The 18,523-nt window shown below is 48.1% G+C and overlaps 1 protein-coding gene across 1 annotated transcript; it reads left to right on the top strand.

The window, feature by feature from the left end:
• Positions 1 to 1,416: 1,416 nt before the first annotated feature.
• Positions 1,417 to 15,453, top strand: LOC109315829 (endonuclease domain-containing 1 protein-like). Its single transcript, XM_019543761.1, has 4 exons — positions 1,417 to 1,770; positions 10,709 to 10,829; positions 12,306 to 12,621; positions 14,071 to 15,453. The coding sequence occupies exons 3-4, from the start codon at positions 12,334 to 12,336 to the stop codon at positions 14,614 to 14,616; spliced, it is 834 nt and encodes a 277-aa protein (XP_019399306.1). The 5' UTR covers positions 1,417 to 1,770; positions 10,709 to 10,829; positions 12,306 to 12,333; the 3' UTR covers positions 14,617 to 15,453.
• The last annotated feature ends 3,070 nt before the right edge of the window (positions 15,454 to 18,523 follow it).

The raw sequence follows: 18,523 nt of genomic DNA, 5'->3' as shown, positions 1-18,523 counted from the left end.
TAAAGCGGCCCCCCGAGGGAAAAATCTGGCTGGCCACAGCTATTTTGTTTCTGCCAAGTTAGTTGTCTGACTTCCCCAGGGGCTTTCAGCAGACAAAACTGCCTCAGCAGTAGCCCAGGCTCGAGGTGGAGGAAAACCAAATGGCGTGCAGTAACAACAGGGCTATCAGCCTGAGGTCAGGAACTGAAGTGCACTGCTTTCTGGCCAGGAAATGGAGGCAGCTTGCTCGGGTCTGAGTCTATCGCCACCACATCGGACGCAGTGTGTGGGCATGGCCGTGTGCTCTCTCAGATGTGACGCGGCCGGGGTGTTTTGTAAGCTATAGTCTGTGCTCAGTGATGGTTGAATGGCCTGCACTGTACAGGAAGTCAGATTTGCTGATTGTAATGGTCCCTTAACTATGGAAATGCTACCAGGTGAGCTCGAAGAGACCCTTTCCTTAGACAAGACGTAGGAACAATGTGAAGCCTGTTGCAACTGGAAGCGGCTCTTAGCACAGCTTAAAGGAACTGACTTAGAGTCCAAAAAGCTCAAGAGCTGAACTGCAAAGACATTGCAAGAAAGAAGTGTCCCTGTGCCATGTTGCACTCTGTGCGGCTCTAGGTCTGTTCAGGGAGAAGCAGGGGTTCACAGCAGGGCTCCTCCAGCTGAGTTTTACCCGCAGTCCCAGGCTGCCGGGGAGCTCCTGCAAAGTCTCTCAGCAGAGACTGCGATAGTCCCAATATTTTAAAGCCCATCCGTGATGGTGTGACATAACTAGCTCCTGATTGCATGTTTTCATCAATGCAAATGCTAGGTCGATGAAGGATGGGCTGCATTTTAAAATTAATAATGCCACCAGGGATCAAAGGGGCTTGGCTGGAACCGAACCAGCTCGTGCTCCAGCCTCTAGGTCTGTCCCTGTGTGAGAGACACAGTATTGGCAGATGAGAGAAAAAACACCTCTATATCTGGGGTGAAACCTCCGAAGCCTTCCTCACCCCTGCCCACAGGGTTAGTAAATCTGTGGCTCATGGGCAAAACAGTGAACCAGCAATCAAAGAGCAGTCCCCTCTCCTTCAAGGGCCTGTTCCCTGGTACAGGTACAGTGAGTCTTTGCTCCTTGCCAGGAGGTATTTCTCATTCCTGTGCAGCAGTCAGATTTCCTGTTGAAAATCAGGGAACTTCCCTCAAGGGACTTGTTGCAGCCAGGATTTTAATGCATGCATTACAACGCATAATTCCCTGCTATTATGTAACACACCTAAACCTCAAAGAAGGAAGTGAATTGCTGGGAGGGGTCATGGGTGTGCAACTGGGAGAAACAAGAGAGGATTCAGATAAGGGAACGGCCAGATTTTAGCCCTGATAACAGCATTGCTCTCCCAGGACAGTTTTGCAATGGCCCGTGAAGCCAATGAGAAGGACCTACGACAGATCTTAGGGTTTCTCAGACATCTGCCCCATGAGCTGTGCTGGAGTTCACAGTAATGTGGGATTACTACCGTCATCACGGAGCAGTGAGTGATACTCCCATCTCGCTCTCTGAGTAGAGGGGAGGAAGTGGGAGCTTGCTCTTGGCTTCAGGATCACAGCAGTGGCTCTGTGGTGGTGATGGCAATGCCATCTGCTAGCAGGGTCTGTCTTCCCTTAGCAGCTGCTGGCGTTACCGTCTCCCTGATCCCACACACAGAACAAGAAGATCAGAGGGGACCTCACAGCCCATCTGACTGCACGGGGACCCCATGCCGCTTTCACCCCTGGATGGTGGAGCGTGGTGACGGGACAACGGTAAGCAGCATGGCAACTCTTTCTATTGCTCCTTTTGCTCGATGGGTGGGGAGAGCTGTTAGGGGAGCAGATAGGGAGTAAACACAGGCTGTGAGGCTTCGGCTCTCAAGTCAAAATCTCCATCCTCCTGAAGACAAAGGAGCCTCTTGCTCTGCATCAAAGGAAGCTGAGGTCTTCATAACAGCTAACTGGTAAGATTTAGCTCAGCTAAAAGAGACATATAAAATGCAGAGAGGGTGCGTGTACTTTTCCCCCAGTGGTCGTAGTGTGGATCCCTACCTGCTAGTAAATGTCCTGGTGACACTGGCTATCAAAGACGTTTCCTATCATCTGCAGTTGTTCAGGAGAATATGTCCATCCTTATGTCATCTCAAGAGCAGGTTATTGCAGTCTGCATGGGGTTGCTCCATTAGGCTAGCTGACCTTTGCAGCTGGGGCTCCTTTCCCAGGTAAAGACCCAGCGTCCCCCTGAGCCATTATCTGCACTAGATGACGGTTGGATTGCAAGTTGATGTGGAAGGTGCTAATGTTGATCTTTAGCCCCCTTTCCTAAAAAATAAACCCAGGCTTTGTTGCAAAAGTCGTTCCTTTTTTTCGCACGGGCGGAGACTTGTAGTGAAATGCTGCATTCCAGCCCTGGCCTGTGATTTTGGTGCATTGCCACAGGATGAGAAGATGAACCGAAACGACGACTGATGGGGATGGCTCAGGTGGCCTCACCTGCCAGCAGGTAGGGGCAGAGCAGACACAAAGCACAAGGAGGACACACCAGGACTAAAATCCTGTATGTGAGGGAGGCAGCAAATATTTCACTGTCAGGCCTGAGCAGGTCACTTGCTGCCTGTGTTTTAATCTGCACTTCCGTTCTCTCAGCTCTTGCCTGCCTTGCCTATTTAGAGAGGAAGACTTTGGTGCCTTATTCTCCAGGACTCCTGCCATACTGTACCAACAGCACTGGGATTTTTATTTATGTATTTAATTCTGTGAGCAACGCAGACCAGGGCCAGCTAAGGCAACGCCTGCTGCTTCTTCCCAGCACATCAGCTGATACCCTTGGGACTGGATCTGCTGACCATGATGTGATGCTCTCTAGGCAACAGGAATGGAAAATTTGCACTGAATCAGGGACGTCACCCTCCATGACTGGCGTTCCCTCCCTTGTTGTCTGAGGCATCTTTCAGAGGTTGGGTGTCTGGATCTCCTCAGTGCATGTGGTTTTTGATCAGGTGGGTCTGAGATTTTTCTAAGGAGGAGCATAGCTCTATCTATGTATACTGCATAAAGAGGACTATGCCATGGGTGGAGGGAGGCAATGTCCTGGAGGCACCGGTGCCTAATGAAACGAGGCCAAATGAGACACTCTTTGGCTGGCGCCGTTCATGAGCTAGGCAACCAGCCAGTGCTGCTGATCCCTCTGTGAACCTGAAGGGAGGCCCAGGATGTCACATGCTGTGCGGAGGGGAAGGTGTGCAAGGCTTCCCCATAGCCCCCCGTGTCCCCTGCTTGCCACCTGCGAAGGGGAGGGGTTTTCACGGGACACCGGTGGACAAAGAGGAAGAGGAGTGAGAGGGGCCCTTGGTGCCACACCTGATGCAGACAATGCTGCTTTGATGAGGCCAGGACGAGCTGATTTCCTCCTGGAGCACAGCCAGGACAAGGGCAGGCATTGTGCATCTCTGAGTCACAAGCCCTCCTTCAAGCTGTCCTGCTGTGCTTGCAGCGATGATCAGCCGGGTTTATAGCCTGAGGCACAGTCCTCTTCCTGGGACCATCTGGGCATTGATCCACCTGACAGCTTCTTTGCCATTGCAGTGACAGGGCCCTTGTCTCTCTTGCTTTTTTGCCTGGATTGCTGTGGGGTGTCTGGTGCATGGTCTGTGGCACGTGTGAGGGGCTGGTGTGGACACTTGATATAAACAGTCACTTTTGATGATAGCAGACTGGGCTCAGAGGTTTGAGACACCCTGTCCAGCCCCCTGTTCCTACAGAGAGAGATGCTGTGTCTCTGGAGAGACCCCTGCCTCATTTGTATGCAGAGGTTTACAGGCGCTGCATGATTTCTTGGGACGTTCTCTGAGTAGAAGGCATGTGAGTGTTGTGGGTGAATGATATTATTGACTACCCAGCGTAGCTTGCACATGTTATACCCGGGGCCTTTTCTGTGGCTGTGATAAGGAATTAACCAAATTTCCACAATGCTGTGCAAAGAGCCAAGCAACCAGATCGTGAATCTAGGCACCTTTTCCAAGAATGGCCCAGTCATGATTCAGTGCTGGGGAAACAAGAACCCCATGCACTGCATTTTTATGATTCCTCTTTTTTCAAAATACTGCATGGTTTTCAGTAACTATGCCTGGCATTGTGTGCTATGGGAAGCACTTCTCCTTTCAATGTGAACAGAAGTAAATTAGTTCGTGCTATAGAATGATGCATCGTGAAGAAGTTAGCTATAAGAGGGAGTGTGTCAAAGTATTTGAAGCACTTGTTTGCATGAATAAGCTGCAGCCTGCAACAGAGCACAGATTGAGAAGGTAGGTTTCATTTTATTGGTTGGTTATGGTGAATACAATAATTGAGCTGTGCTGGTTTGACCTTAAAAATCATCAAATAGCCAGGAAATAGGCAAGCCAGCTAGGAGGCAAGCAGCCAGCATCCATTAGCCTGGATACTGGAGATCCTGATCTAGTTGATGGGGTCAAAGACCCTGGCAGTGCAAAACTGAGCGGTGTTTGAGCAGGCTACAAATCGTAACATCCACTCCTGGGAACATCTATCTTTTTTATGTAGGAAAAAAAGAAGGAGCAAAGCAGCGCAGGGTTTCTGTAGGGGTTGCATGGCTTTTAAAAATAAAGCTGAGCTTATGCCAAAATAATTGAGAGCACTCCGGGCAGGACAGCAGGAAAGAGAAAGAAAAAATTAGAGTTAAAACCCAGAAAGTGCCTTCTCCAGCTCATGGCTTGGAGGAAGCCGAACCTGTTTGGCTGCTTGAGTAGTAGATGGGGATCAGGCAAGGGCAGCAGCAGCAGGAGAGGAGCTGAGATGTGTCCTTCAAGCGGCCAACTTATGGATATAAAGAAGGACGGAGCGGAGGCAAGAACTGAAAGAGCAAGTGTGTCCCCCCAGGGACGGGTTCTGCCCTGACTGTTCAGCAAAGTGGGAGCAGAAGGAGAAGTGAAACAGCCATAAAGGGAGGTCCTGTTCATGATAAGAAATGCCCAGTGCACCTCTTTCAAATGAAATCCATTAACACAGTCAGAGTGAGGTTGGCTGTACCTGAAAGTAATATGGAATAATATCAGCGATGAGGTTCGTGCCACCAGTCTCCATGCTAAATACCATGGAGACCTGCCAGATAAACATTTGAATAGCAGCTCATCTGGGCAATTCACTTGGAAGTGGCATAGGAGTCAATTAGGCTCCTTATCCCATTACTAAATTGATGTGGCCTGTAGGCAGCAATATCTGGCTATGAAAACAGAATAACTCTGCACCAGCTTTGTCCAGGGGAAACTGGAGATCAAGCCCAGTGCAATAACATGTAATAACATTTATCTTCTTACTAATCTGCCTTTTTACTGTTTATAGATAAGCAACTACAGTTGAGCCCAGCTAGCAACGGAGCTGTTGCACTCTCCGTTTAAGTCAGCAGGCTCATAATTGTTGTTGATCGGGAACAGCCAAACAATCCCTGTATAATGAAGAAAGTTAGCTGGAGTCCAGACAGCTGTAAAACGGACTCGTCCAGGAGCAGGAGGGAGGTAGTTAGAAAAATGCAGCATGAATAGGAGAGGCAACACGATGTGAATATACAGCCTCTGCGGTTTATAAAGTGAAAATGCCTATGAGGAAAAAAGTAGGCCTCTGAATAAATGCGAAGGCTGTTTGCCATCCATGCCATTTAAAAAATATTCCTGGCATACAAAAATGATTAATTATTGCACATTCATTTGCTAGTATTGTTGTTTTGTACCCAAAATAAAACGGTATATCATCATCCCTGCCTGGAATGATCTAGTTGGGCTACACATGACCTCCTGAGGTCCCTTCCAACCCTAATTTTCTGTCATTGGCAATGCATAAGGGGTGCACATGGGTGCACACGCACCCCCTGAAATCAGCCGTACACCCCCTGGAAGCATCAGCCACAAAACCGGACCCACCCCCGGCTGGCGATCTGGTGCCCTCCCAGACTCGGGAGGCACCAGTTGCCTGTGTTTTCTATCATTCTGTATTATAAGCAGAGAAACTGCAATCATAATCGTGGACATCCAAAAAAGGTAGTAATATTTCTTCTTTGGGCAGCCTATGCGTATTTCCATTTGCAGCTGATTTAGTAGCAGGGGTGTTTGCAACCGTGGCTGTCCCGGGGTAGTTCTCAAAGATCTCTAGAGACCAGTAAAAAACTTTTCTTGTCCTCCAAGAGCCTCTGTGCTTCCTGACAGGGAGGATGCAGTGCCCTTGGGTAACAAGTCACCCATTGCTTCAAGCCAGGAGGTGTCAATGCCTCAAGTAGGAATATGCAGAGCCAATGTTTTTAGGAGAGAACCCCATAGTCAGGACCTCCCTTTGGTTTTTGTTAGCCCCGCTATCCCCGGAGATGGGAGGAACTTATCTGATTTAAAAAACAAAGAAATTGCCACTAAATGACTGAAGGCTGCAAAAGAAATGCCACCTTGAGTGCTTAACTGTAATGCTGCTTAGTCTGCCATTGAGGCATTTTAATTCCTACCAGTTAAAAAACCCCCAAACAACTGAAGGCAGAGCTGCATGGGATCCAGGCGGGCGAGTGAGCGAGGGAGGAGCTGTGTTAACAGACTGAAGGCTTGAAGGATTTGGGCCAAAACAACAAATCCTCATGGTGGTCTGGGACTGTGAACATGGTATTACCGTATTCTCCTCCAGTGGGTCACCATTGGCGTAGTGGTGTGCAGTCAAGTGTGACTGGTCACACCTCTGACTTCCCTTGTGCTCATCGCATCTGTTTGTAATTATGGGCACTGTGGGCATTTCAACAGGAAAAGAGGTGCGTGCAAATGTACAATTGTTTTCTTGTTATAACTGGGATAGCCGCCACGTAACCCTGGAAGTTGGAAAGAAAAATCGATAAATTAAATATTTATCTTTATGTAAATGAGCTCTGTGGAACAGCGTAACAGCAATTTTCCAGCTGGGTAGGCACGAACAAATCTGCAAATGATCAAAAAGATCTTCTATTAGTTATTATTCCTCCAGGCCACTTCTGATTCATGACTGTTTGGGTATTGCAACAGTGCTGCTGAAACAGCATTGGTGACAGAACTGGGCAGTAGTTCAACTACCTTATCGGAGGCCCCTTGGACCATGGTACATGCTCTCACCCTTATTTTTGATCCCATTATTTGTATTCTTTAAAGCATTTTGTTGGCTATAAAAGTGTATACAATACACGAGGAGCAAGTCATTTTTACCGGGATCCACCCACCCTTTAGGGGAAAAGTAGTGCATCTGACCATTATATCCTGCAGTAGGTATAGTTTTGTGTTCTGTAGGAAACATATCCAAGATGGAAAAAAAAGTACAGAGAACAGACTCCCAAAGGATGGGGTTGAGAAAGACGCTTAAGAGTAAAACTGATCAAAGGACTGGGGAACGTGGGTCAGATTGCTAGATGCAGCAAAGCCTGGAAAAACCCTGTGAAGTAGGGCTGTGCAAAACAGCACCATTCTGCTTTGACCTCCATGTCGACATTTTGACGGAGCAGTGTTTCGTTGTGAGTTTTGTTTCATTTCGAAATCACCGTTCCGTTCTGCTTCGTTTCGAAGCTGTTTTGAAGCCCTTCGTTTTAGTTTGATTTTGCTGTTTTGAGCTTGAAATGAGTCGAAACAGTGTTGAGATGAAACAGCCAGCGAAGCTTCGCACAGCCCTAATGTGAAGCCCTCCTTCACAGTGTGAACTTGTGCTGTGGCAGACAGACTGACACTCTCAAATGTCTTGGGCCACCCCTATGAAGACAGGACGAGGAGCAACGGGCTCAAGCTGCAGCAAGGGAAGCTTAGGTTAGACATAAGGAAGAATTTTCTCACGAGGAAAGTAGTAAAACACTGGAACAGGTCACTCAGAAAGGTGGTGGAAGATCCATCCTTGGGGGGTTTCAAAACCTGGCTAGACAAAGCCCTGGCTGGGATGATCTGCTTGGGGCTGGTCCGTCTTTGAGCAGGGGGTTGGACTAGTTGTGACCTCCTGAGGTCCCTTCCCTCCCTCATTTTCTATGATTTTATGATTCTACGTCATAGGATAAGCCATATTCCTGTTCAGCCTCAGACCCCAGGACTGGAAGAGGGTTCAACTCTTCTGGAGGGCAGGAAGGGCCCTATTGTAAAATGGAGCTCTTGGAGCCACTCATCCTGGAACTGGAAAAGTTGCAGGCTTTAATGATACAAATGAGCTGCAGCTAAGGGCAAGCAGTTGTGTGATCCCTGGGAATACCCGGTCGGCCTGGAAAGCAGCACCTCAAACTGGTAGCGAGTGCCACCAAGGTTTGTTGATTAAACCACTGAATTATTAATCCCATTGCTTGGAACTGCAGATAAATAAATCTGTGTCCCATGTAGCATTACAATTCAGATATTGATAACCATAAAAACCAGGGGTGAGTACACAAACAGTGATTCCTGATACATGATTCTTAGACAGGGACTTTTCCTTCTGTTGGGTCTTTGCATGTTCTCAAGCTATTGTCCTCTTTGGTTTATTGTAAAACCAAGTTATTGGAGCTTTGTAAAATGCAGGTGATAAAATGTTGGGCATCCTACTCTGCTCCTGGCAGAGAGACTTCCCACAGAATGGCAATAAGATTTTTTCTGAATGATTGCTGCATAAATGTCATGAAGATATACAAAATAAATATTTTCTCTCTCCAGACCAGCTGTTAGCTAACCCAGGAATTTCCCAAGGATGTTCCATAAAAAAAGCAAGCAAGCAATTTTTATCTTCCCTGAGCCGTCTTTCAGCACAGCAAGGCAGCTCCTCCGAAAGTGGTTTGAAATCTGCTACTCAGATTGTACCAGTGTCACTCGTTTAGTTGCTGCATAGTGTTTGGCACTGTATCTTCCAGCAGGTCCTGAAGAAGGCCCTTAGGGACCGTGATGAGGGTATGGGCCCTACCGCTTTCTGTAGGCGTATATAGTCATACTGTTGGCCAAGTGCACCGTGTCAACTCCCGTGCCCTTTCATGGGTGCATGTTTATCCCCCACAGAATAGCCCCTGTTGCCTCCATCGCTGTCCTCGTTGGGAGTTATCATGTTGTCGGTGTTGAAGACCCAAGGGCTGTGGTGCTCTAAAAAGTCACGGTCAAGAGATCCCAACACCAATCTTGTTTTAAAAAATGACCACAGGCTCAGTCCGGGGGCAAAGGCTCGGCCAGGTTCATTGTCTACAAGGCATGGCCCTAACGCAGTCATGATCTGACGTGACCAGGCAACCCCATGTCTGCTCTTCTAGGCCAATCCAAAATTCCCCTTATTTCTAATTCTGCATTTATACAGTGGTCAAAACAAATTACATATTACATCCAGCGGTATCTTGAATATCTTGAGCTATCCTGTATTATGGGCTTGTTCCAGATCCTGACAAGGGTGTTCCCATCCAACCTTATCCTCCCAGTACTCATCCATGCAGCACTTTGTACAGCTATCCCCTCCTCCCATCTCATGACAGGAGTGTACGTCTGGCCCGTGTCTGAACCCATTTGGCTTACATAAGGAGTTCATACATCAGTCAGGTTTGCCGGTCAAGCCTACTCCGGCCAGCTGCTTTCACAAAGCCTTTGTGTGAGCAGTATATATATTCTTCAATACTCCAGAGAGGCCTATACCTATCTGCTCAGAAAGCAAAAAAGCAAAGTTGGGGATAACTGAAAATAATGAGCCTAGCTGTTCTGATGCTGTAGGGAAGCTGCAGAAGACTCTGGTGAGCATTAGACCAGAACATGGTCTTGATATACGGTATCCCTGGTGGCTTCACACATTATGTAACACACATCCTTTGACATCATCACCACATTCTGCAAGCTATGTCACAAAATGACTAGCTACATCTTTTGAAGTTTTCAGAAGTGGAGCTGATGGTTGGAGAAAGATGCAGTATTTAATGCAAGGAAATTATTTGTATATGCATACTCTTACCTTCCAATAAGGATCTTTATGTCTACTTACTATGAAGCTTGCTACACTGGTCCTAGCCCCTAAAATAGTAGCATCACCCCCTTTAAGGACCTTCCTGCAAAGACCCTGATATTGGATTTCTTCTGAGAAGATTACAATCCTGTATGGGCAGAGACGATATCAATGTTACATTACTTCATAGATGGTCCACTGGGTTATTATTCTATCAGGTAGATGCAGACCAAGGACAAAATGCTACACAAAACCCAAAATATAGCTCCAGATTTGCATTTGAGTTCAAAGCTCAAACCTACTTCTACACTGAACTATCCCAAATCAAGTTAATGGGTCCAAACACACTTAACATTCAGAAAAATTCAAATCCAGATGTGGATTTGGAGTCCCTCCCCCTCCCCCCCCGATCCAAAAACATGTAGATTCGAGGTTTTGTTTTGCTCCGTTGCGCAGATCTGGAGTTTGTCCCATGACCTGGGAAAACAGGCTATGGTTCAGGGTTGCTATTGATGACAGAAAAGCTCTCGCATAAAACCTATATAAATACCAGCTGCCAAGTCACCTGGATAATTCCCACAAAACCTACAAAGGAAATTTACTATTATCTTATAAAAACTTTGAGGGAGCTTACAGGCAGAAGTGCTGTCACTGACCTTGTGAATGATGTATTGAATAGTAAAAGTGTGACAGTGGCCCCAGCTCTGCCCCTGGAGAACTGCACTCCAAATACCACCCGAGAAATTGGATAAAATTTAATGACGCACAATCCTTCCTTCTCCAGGAACATATATAAACAGCCTCAGGGTTGCAGCCGGCTTCACTGGGACTGCGAATTTGAACACTTGAGACCCTGAACAACCTCTGTGCAAAGTAGCAGATTTGGGTGCAGCTGTTTTTTTCTGGTAAGTTGGTTTCTTTATATTTCAAAAAATTGTGTTATTTATACCTTTAAAAATTCTAGATCTCAAGGCCCAAATGGGAGACAAGTCAGAAGCCAAGAAACTGGCTCAGCATGAAAAACTCTGATACCGGGAAGAGATACCTAAAAACATAATGTACTTCCAGGACTCTTAATCCACCCCAATGCAGTACATGCCAAGACCATTCAAGTTATTGGACTAGCAATGGGCTTTGGATTATGTCTTAAATTCCCAGTTAGATTGAACCTGGGCATAGTATAGCTGCTGTATCACCTACACATGGCAGGTACTATCTCAGTACTGTTGGATGGGGACAGTTTTTTATCGTGGTGTACAAAGCTTTCTGTTATGGCAACCTATGAAACAGGTGTTGACTATACAGGCTGTAAGGAAAAGTTATTTCAGCTTGGTTTCCCTTGACACCCAAGAGTTAGCTGATCTTAGGGAAACTAAAAGAAAGGAAGAGCCAAAGATTGGGGCCAGTTTCTCTTGCATCTCGGGATACATCTGGCAGCAGATAGGCCATCTAGGAGGTGTGGGTGTTGTCTTGGGGGTTTTGTGGTGGGCTTTCTCCAAACAGTGATCCTGCTAGCTGCTTAGGGCAGACAGGTGGGTCATTAGTAGTCAGGAGGTCTGCAGTGCTCCTAATGTGAATGACTGGGTCTAATCCTCCTCTCAGATGAAAAAGCCTTGGGGAAATCATGCCCCAAATTCAGTATATTTAGGGCTGCTGAGCCCACCTGCCGTCTTGAGAGGAGATGCCCCAGAAACAGCCACAAAACTGCCTCTTTATCCTTTAACCCCGCTCCTTCGTAATGGCTATGATGCCTCCAGAAACTTGGCAGCAATTAAGCTGCTGCCCATTGCACTGACTAATACTGTCTCATGGTTTCACTGTCTCTGTCTTCCTGCATCTATCTGCTGTCTCTTATTTTCCACTGTGAGCCGTATGGGCTGAGACCAACTTTCTTTCGCCAGTGTTTCTACAGCATCTGGTACAATGGGGTCCATAGTCCCCCCAGGTGCTACAGTAATGCCAGAAATATGAATAAGAATATGAATGAGAATAACAATAATCCTTCCCTTGGATTTTATCCACAGAAACAAGTCAGGAGAGTGGCTTTCTCCTCAACCAGGTGGTATCGGTGAGCCAGTACAGTTGCACTTAGATAGAAATCAGCCACCTCACCCCCTCCTCGTGACTCCTCATACAGTGACTCGGTCAGGACCAAGGGTTGACGCTGGCTCCCTCCCCACCTCCTTCTCTGTGTGCACAAGGGGAAGCACCAACTTCCATATCCATGTCCCCTTTATAAGGGAACGTGCTGAGCACGTAAAGTGGCTATGCCTTGGCCCTGACCCTCTGGGTGCACCTTCTCCACCCTCTGCTCCCCTGGAGAACCAGGCTGTGACCAGGCTCCAAGTTGAATATGAAGTCACCGTGTATTTGTCCTCTAGGTAGGGCAGCGCCTACCCACTCCCCAGGATGCTGCTGGTACTGGTCCTGCTTCAGGTTTGTCTGTGCTGCCTCTGGCTGGGAAGCACCGAGGTGGTAACGTCTTTTGAAGGCACGTGCCCTCAGTTTTTCTTCGGTGGAACACCCCCAGGCGATGCCCTCGAACCGGACAGTGCGGCCAGGATTTGCCAGCGGTACAAGAACCAGTACCGCTATGCCACCCTATACGACAGGAACCGGCGTATCCCAATCTACTCTGCTTATCTCTACCAGCCGGGTGATGGGAAGAGGCCTAACACCTGGATGGTAGAGCCCCAGGTAGGTCCCCATCTTTGCTAGTGTACAAGTGGGCACACTCCTGGACACGTCAGAACTGAAGCTTTCAATAAATCCACTTACGTGCCTGCCCCCGAACCCTTCGCCCCCTCCCCCCACACACGGACACACGCAAGTGGGACTGGCTTTTGGGAATTCCCTGTGTTGTAATGTAGGATCCCAATGGCAGGGATCCCAATAGCGGGGGGGGATCTGATGGGAGGATCTGCCCAATAGCTGTGGCAGGGATCCCAGTAGCAGGGATGCACGCTTACAGCAGAGCAGTGGGAGCTCCAGGGGCCAGTTCCCATTCCTCACTTCTCCATTGACTTGCTGTGCAGCTAAGGGTGTCCCTGCACCATGTCCCTGCGCCAGCAGTCTCAAAAATAGACATTCTTGGACATGTCCAACCAAACACAGCACACATGAAACTCTGGTAGTGAGGTGACACTTGGGGCACCCCCTTGCAGCTGCTCTTGAGGCTTCTGTCTCTGGTCAGCTTGAGAGAGGCAGGCAGGGGTGTCCCTAGGGTGGCTTCATCACCACCGGCCTGGGGTTAGCGTATGCAAGTGGAAGCAGGTAGGTGGGGTGTGTGCAAGCATCCCTCCCCCAGAAGGACAGGGATGACATACCCTGAGTCGCAGCATGTTTGTTCCTCTAGACAGACTGCTGTGAGAGCTGCTTTATCCTGGTAAAGTGCTTTGGGACCCTCAAGGGAAAGGTGCTACAGTTGCACAGACTGCAGCAGAGCCTGGATCATTCGTGCCTGGATGGTCTGCAACCCGCTTCGTTCTCAATGGGTCGATAAAACAAGGATGGGCCACCGAGTTGTTGGCTGTGGCTTTTCCTTCAGACGGCACCACTGCTCTGCTCAGCTGGAGCACATTGGTGGGCCCACAGAGCTGATCAGAGAAGCAGCGCTCTTTGAAATAAAAGCTGAAGCAATAGCTTGAGCACCTCAGTGGTCCTGTGCAGCTGTTTGCTGCAGCTGCATGTACCCCTGCTTCGTTCACAACGTCACAGGGAGGCACAGAACTCCCTGCAAAGTACCTCACCTGTTCGGTATCCGTATCGTTTAGTATTATTGGGACTCAAGCAACTGATGGATTGGACAAACAGTGGAACGAGCTACGGTACCAACCCACTCTCCATAGGCAGCTGGGATTATATATTAACTTTAATGATTCTGGCTTATAGGCACAGGGTTGGGCCTGCTGCAAAATTCATAGTTGTTAAGGGCTTGCTTTCCTGCAGGGGCATTTTTGCATGTCCAGTAGGGGTTCTCCTCTCTCTTTGGAGCAGTGAGGTGGGAATAGTCGTCTCTAAATCCCCTTCATGTTTGTATTTTTTTTCGACGAATGAATTGCCCACAAAAGAATGCAGATTTCTCGGGTCACCTGCTCCATTTCTCCTACACATGTGCCTGACTTTGATTTCTTTTCTACTTCCCAGCTGATGGGGTCGAGTTACCCGAAGGAAATGAAAACAGAATGGACCCTCATGACTACGCTCAATGTCAGCCAAAATGAGATTAAAAAAAGTCAGGCCGTTCTCCAAGATTACAAGAACCTTACTAATTGCAACCGGGGCCATTTGAACCCCAATGGGCACCAACCCAACCCTGATAGCAAGGCCTCAACCTTCACCCTGACCAACATCGTGCCGCAGTATGAGAAACTCAACGGTGGGCAATGGAACAACTATGAGCAATCAATCATGGCCACCAGGACTGCAGACTGTGCCAACACCTACATCGTCGTGGGAGTGGTTCCTGGCAACAATTATATAGCTAAAGGCCGAGTCAACAAGCCCAGCCACATCTGGTCTGCCGCCTGCTGTGAGGTTGATAACAACCACAGGAGGTCCTGGGCAGTCATTGCGGAGAACGACAAGAACGCCATCACGCTGGTCACGCTAGGGGAGCTGGAGGAGCAGTTGACTGGATTATATCATAAGGGGACAGTTTCTCTGTTTCACAGCGACTGTCCTCGAAATTAAACCCTGGATTCTGCTCCCAGACCTGTCTTTTCGTCTCAGGGAAGACCAAGGTTGAGAGCCTTGCACTGCTTTTAACCTATCCTGCTTCCTTTATGAGATGCATTTACATCTATGTTTTTCTGAACTAGCTCAAAGATGTCTCCTTTTGTGAGGGAAAACTCAGGTGCCATCTTGTTCCCTGTTACAAGCCTTGAAAGGCAACTTTGCCCGTGGAAATCGAGGAATGCTTCCCTGTGATTCCTGCTACCCCGTGGGGCAGAGGCCGCATGGCCTGCCGCCAAGCTTGACAGGGTCCTGCCACGGCTGAAAGGAGAGCAGTGGGGAAAATTTAATACAGCTGGGTTATTGATCCTGCCCTGAGCAAGGTTAAAGGGGCTGCAGAAAGGATGGGATGTATAACGCTCAGCCCACACACTTTCCCTAAGACCAGACCAGTGTCTCTTCCCAGCTCACATACACCAGCTCTAATAGACACTGGCACATCTAGGGCATGGATGACACCAGAGATGCAGCTCATGCCTCCTCCTCGTATGATGTCCCCCTCATTCCCAGCCCCGTCGGGATCCTTTCTCGACTTCCCAGGCTGCTCAGCTCAACTGAACTTCTCAACTGCCCAGTACCTAACCTACTTCTTCTCTCTCCAGCAGCAGTTCTCAGCCTTGGAGACGTGACCCCCGTTTGAGTTTGCAGTGATAAAAAAAATGTGGTTGCAAAGACGCTCAATGGTGTTGACCAATTTTGGTGAACAGGCTTCCTGTTTATAACTATGCAATAGTTAAAATGACTGTAAATGTTTTAAATGAACCATATAAAGACCATAAACATGACAGTGCCATATTTATGACTTGTTGATCTTGTCTGCATCTTTCTGGGGGGTGGGGGTTGCAAAAAAAGGTCCAGTGTTTAAATGGAAAAAGTTGGGAAGCCCTGCTCTACAGCTAGGTCTTGGGCTGCTGCCTGTGGCCTGCTGCTCACACAGATCTTCAGCTCTTTCAAAGGACCAGAGGACAGGAGGGCTGGAAGGGACCTCAAGAGGTCACATCCAGTCCAACCCCCTGCTCCAAGCAGGACCAGCCCCAACTACATCATCCCAGCCATTCCCTCTACTCATTTACAAATGTATGAACATACTGCAGAAGAGGAATGAGGAATAAGCAGCAAGCCATGTGACAGTGTGAAGGATAAAATTAAGAGGAGAGGGAATGGGGTCAGGCAATTAAGCATAAGGCAGAACACTTCAATTTAATAGATATAATGGGCAGGGGGGAGGAGTGAGAGCTGGCCAGGGTGGAGATAGGGAAAAAAGACGACACAGAGAAGAAATATCACTGAAGAAAAAAGGTGGACACATTGGCCAAGATGCAATCAGTGAGGTTGCTTGGGTGTATTTCCAAAACGCAGCAGGAATTACTGCTTGTATAAATGGGGTTTGGGTGAGAGGCAGGGAAGAGCCACTGATAGGAGCCCATCCAAGTAGTACTCAGCTCCACCCAAATCTGAACCTCAGTGGGCGCATCTACACGAGACAATAACTGCTCAGCAGCCTAATAATACTGCACAGTAGCACATCACAGCACAAAAACTGTTGATATGCTACTGCACAGTATTATTAGGCTACTGTAGCATCACTAAAAAGGCCTGTACCAGTATTACTGCACATAATTTAGTACTTGAGCACAGTACTTGATTTAGTACTCGATTATACAAGTACTAAATTTAATCAATAACTGTGGCACATTAATGAGCAATAACTACCGTGCATTAATGAATGTGTAAACGCACTCAGTGAATATCAAGTTGAAGTGATAGTAAAAAGGTAACTGCACCAGGAAGGTAGAAGTTGAGTTATGGGGCAAATAAACTATTTTAAAAATGTAGTTGCCAGTCCCCAGGTGGAGACAAGGTTATTGTGAAGTAGTTTTTGGACCTGCCTCATGCTTGGCTTGTGAAAGGACAATTATTGTAGCTTTATGTATAATCTTTTTCTTTTCTTTTCTTTTTTTTTGCTGACATATATTTGAAATGGATGTTCAGGGCAGTAGTTAATGCAATGATTCTCAACCAGGGTGCTGTGGAAACATGGTTCACGTACTAAATTCAGAGATTTCTGCATGCTGCCCTGTTGTGGTCTTTCCGAGTTCCTGGCAACAGAAAAATTGCTCCAGGATTAGTCTGCAGTCAAAACAAAGAGCTAGCATTTTCTAAGTGGGACTCGAGCCTAACAAGGGGTCCTGGAGTTTAAGAAGGTGTGGACCCACTGATTTACTCTGTTTGGGATTTCAGTTTCTTTAAATCATTTGCAGTATAAATGGTTTGCTGTAGTGTCAGACCACTGGGCATTGCCCATCCACCGTCAGTTGGGGCCCACGAGTGTTTCCATTCCAACCTTACATGCCCGATTAGAGGAGAGGTAACAGCAACCTCATTACAACAAGAGGGCAGCATGCCAGGAAGTGCCCAAGGGCACCAGCATCCCCGCAGAGCTCTGCCAACAGGCACCAGCTCATGTTATCCCATCCATAGCACCCGCTCCTTTTCTGTCACTCGCCTACTGGCTCTTATCCCAGGTTGCAACCTCTTTAGCACCAAGCCTGCAACTGCTTGCCCAGTTCCCAGCATAGTGGCACCCTAATCTTTCCCTGGCCTGCCCAGCTAGGCAGGAGGAGTGTTGCATTGACAAGGCTGAGCTTATGTGAGCTGCTTTTTGGCAGAGGAATTACTTAGAAACCCCCACTGGATGTCTATCTCCTCCAGAAGTTACACACTGGGGGACTGACCTGTTATCTTCCCCATTTTTCATCACCACTAAAGTTTCTGGCAGACCCCGGCACTAAGTCATGGAGCAGATGAGACCCAACGGTGCAGTTTCGAGACAAGCACGCCCAATGAGGACCGTGCCCTGTGGGAGACAGCTGATGTCATCAGCCACCTTTTGGGTTACTTATGCAGCTTCCTCCTCATACTTTCTGCCTGTTCCACTCGCCTCCTCCCCCATGAGTGAGTAGAAACCACAGCACAGCTCACAGCCCCTTCTTCATCCTTTCCTGCCAGGTGAATCCCCTTCCTCTCTTTCCATCGTCTCTGGAATCCCCCACCCATCCAAGTAATAACCACTTCCACTTCCCCTACCACCTGAAACCTTCCTCCAGCGTCTTCTCCCCTTGCGAAGCTCAGACATGCCCCTGGTAATACCCAGAAGTGCTCTTTCCTCCTGGGAAAGGCCATGAAGTCTTTCCAATCAGGTAATACGCAGAAGCGCCCTAATTCCTCTACGCTCTCTGTAACTAGGCTGTGTGAACCCTAGAAAATAAAGCGATGCAGATGATGTGCCTCTGTGACCACAGCAAGCCATGCACTAGTCCCCCTGCTTCGCTGAGCACGTGGTCTGAAACCTCCTACAACGAAAAGAGCTCCTGCCCACCAGTATCCAGGACCAGCATTGAACAGTAATCTACAGGGATGTTTCTCAGCCTCCTGCGGGTGGGTGGGTGGCTGGTGCTGGGGTGGGGGATTGCTCATATGATCTGTGAGGTTACGTTTGTGTCTAATCACAGGACCATAGATTGATAACCAAATGAGGGCGTTCAACAGGAGCGGGGGACGCAAACCCCATGGGTAGGTGGTATAAACCACAGGTAAAACCTAAGAAATGGGCATAATATGGGTGACCATAATAGGCTCACTGGAGGGCTCAGAAGGAGAGCAGCGCTCAAGCAGCCGAACATCCTGGATGTTCTTGTGTTAATCCCTCCTGACCCCAGCTGCTATGAAACTATAATGCAAAAGGATGGGGGATACCCAAGAGGAAGTGGTTGTCTGCACTGAGCCTGGCAGTGCCATCACGAAGCAGGTCCTGCCTCCTTGCTCCCAGCTTTCCAAATCCTGGATGTAAGGCAATGTGGTCACC

This window comes from Crocodylus porosus, unplaced genomic scaffold (assembly GCF_001723895.1).
Source record: "Crocodylus porosus isolate Cpor-Errol unplaced genomic scaffold, CroPor_comp1, whole genome shotgun sequence".
Taxonomy (NCBI): domain Eukaryota; kingdom Metazoa; phylum Chordata; order Crocodylia; family Crocodylidae; genus Crocodylus; species Crocodylus porosus.
Note: the sequence above shows the minus strand (reverse complement) of the source record. Positions and strands in the feature narration are given on the sequence as shown.

Bases quoted from the DNA above. Each gene is read 5' to 3' on its own strand.
- LOC109315829 (XM_019543761.1), top strand. From the start codon at position 12,334: ATGCTGCTGGTACTGGTCCTGCTTCAGGTTTGTCTGTGCTGCCTCTGG. The intron at 12,622-14,070 runs GTAGGTCCCCAT...TCTACTTCCCAG, and splicing joins CCTGGATGGTAGAGCCCCAG to CTGATGGGGTCGAGTTACCC.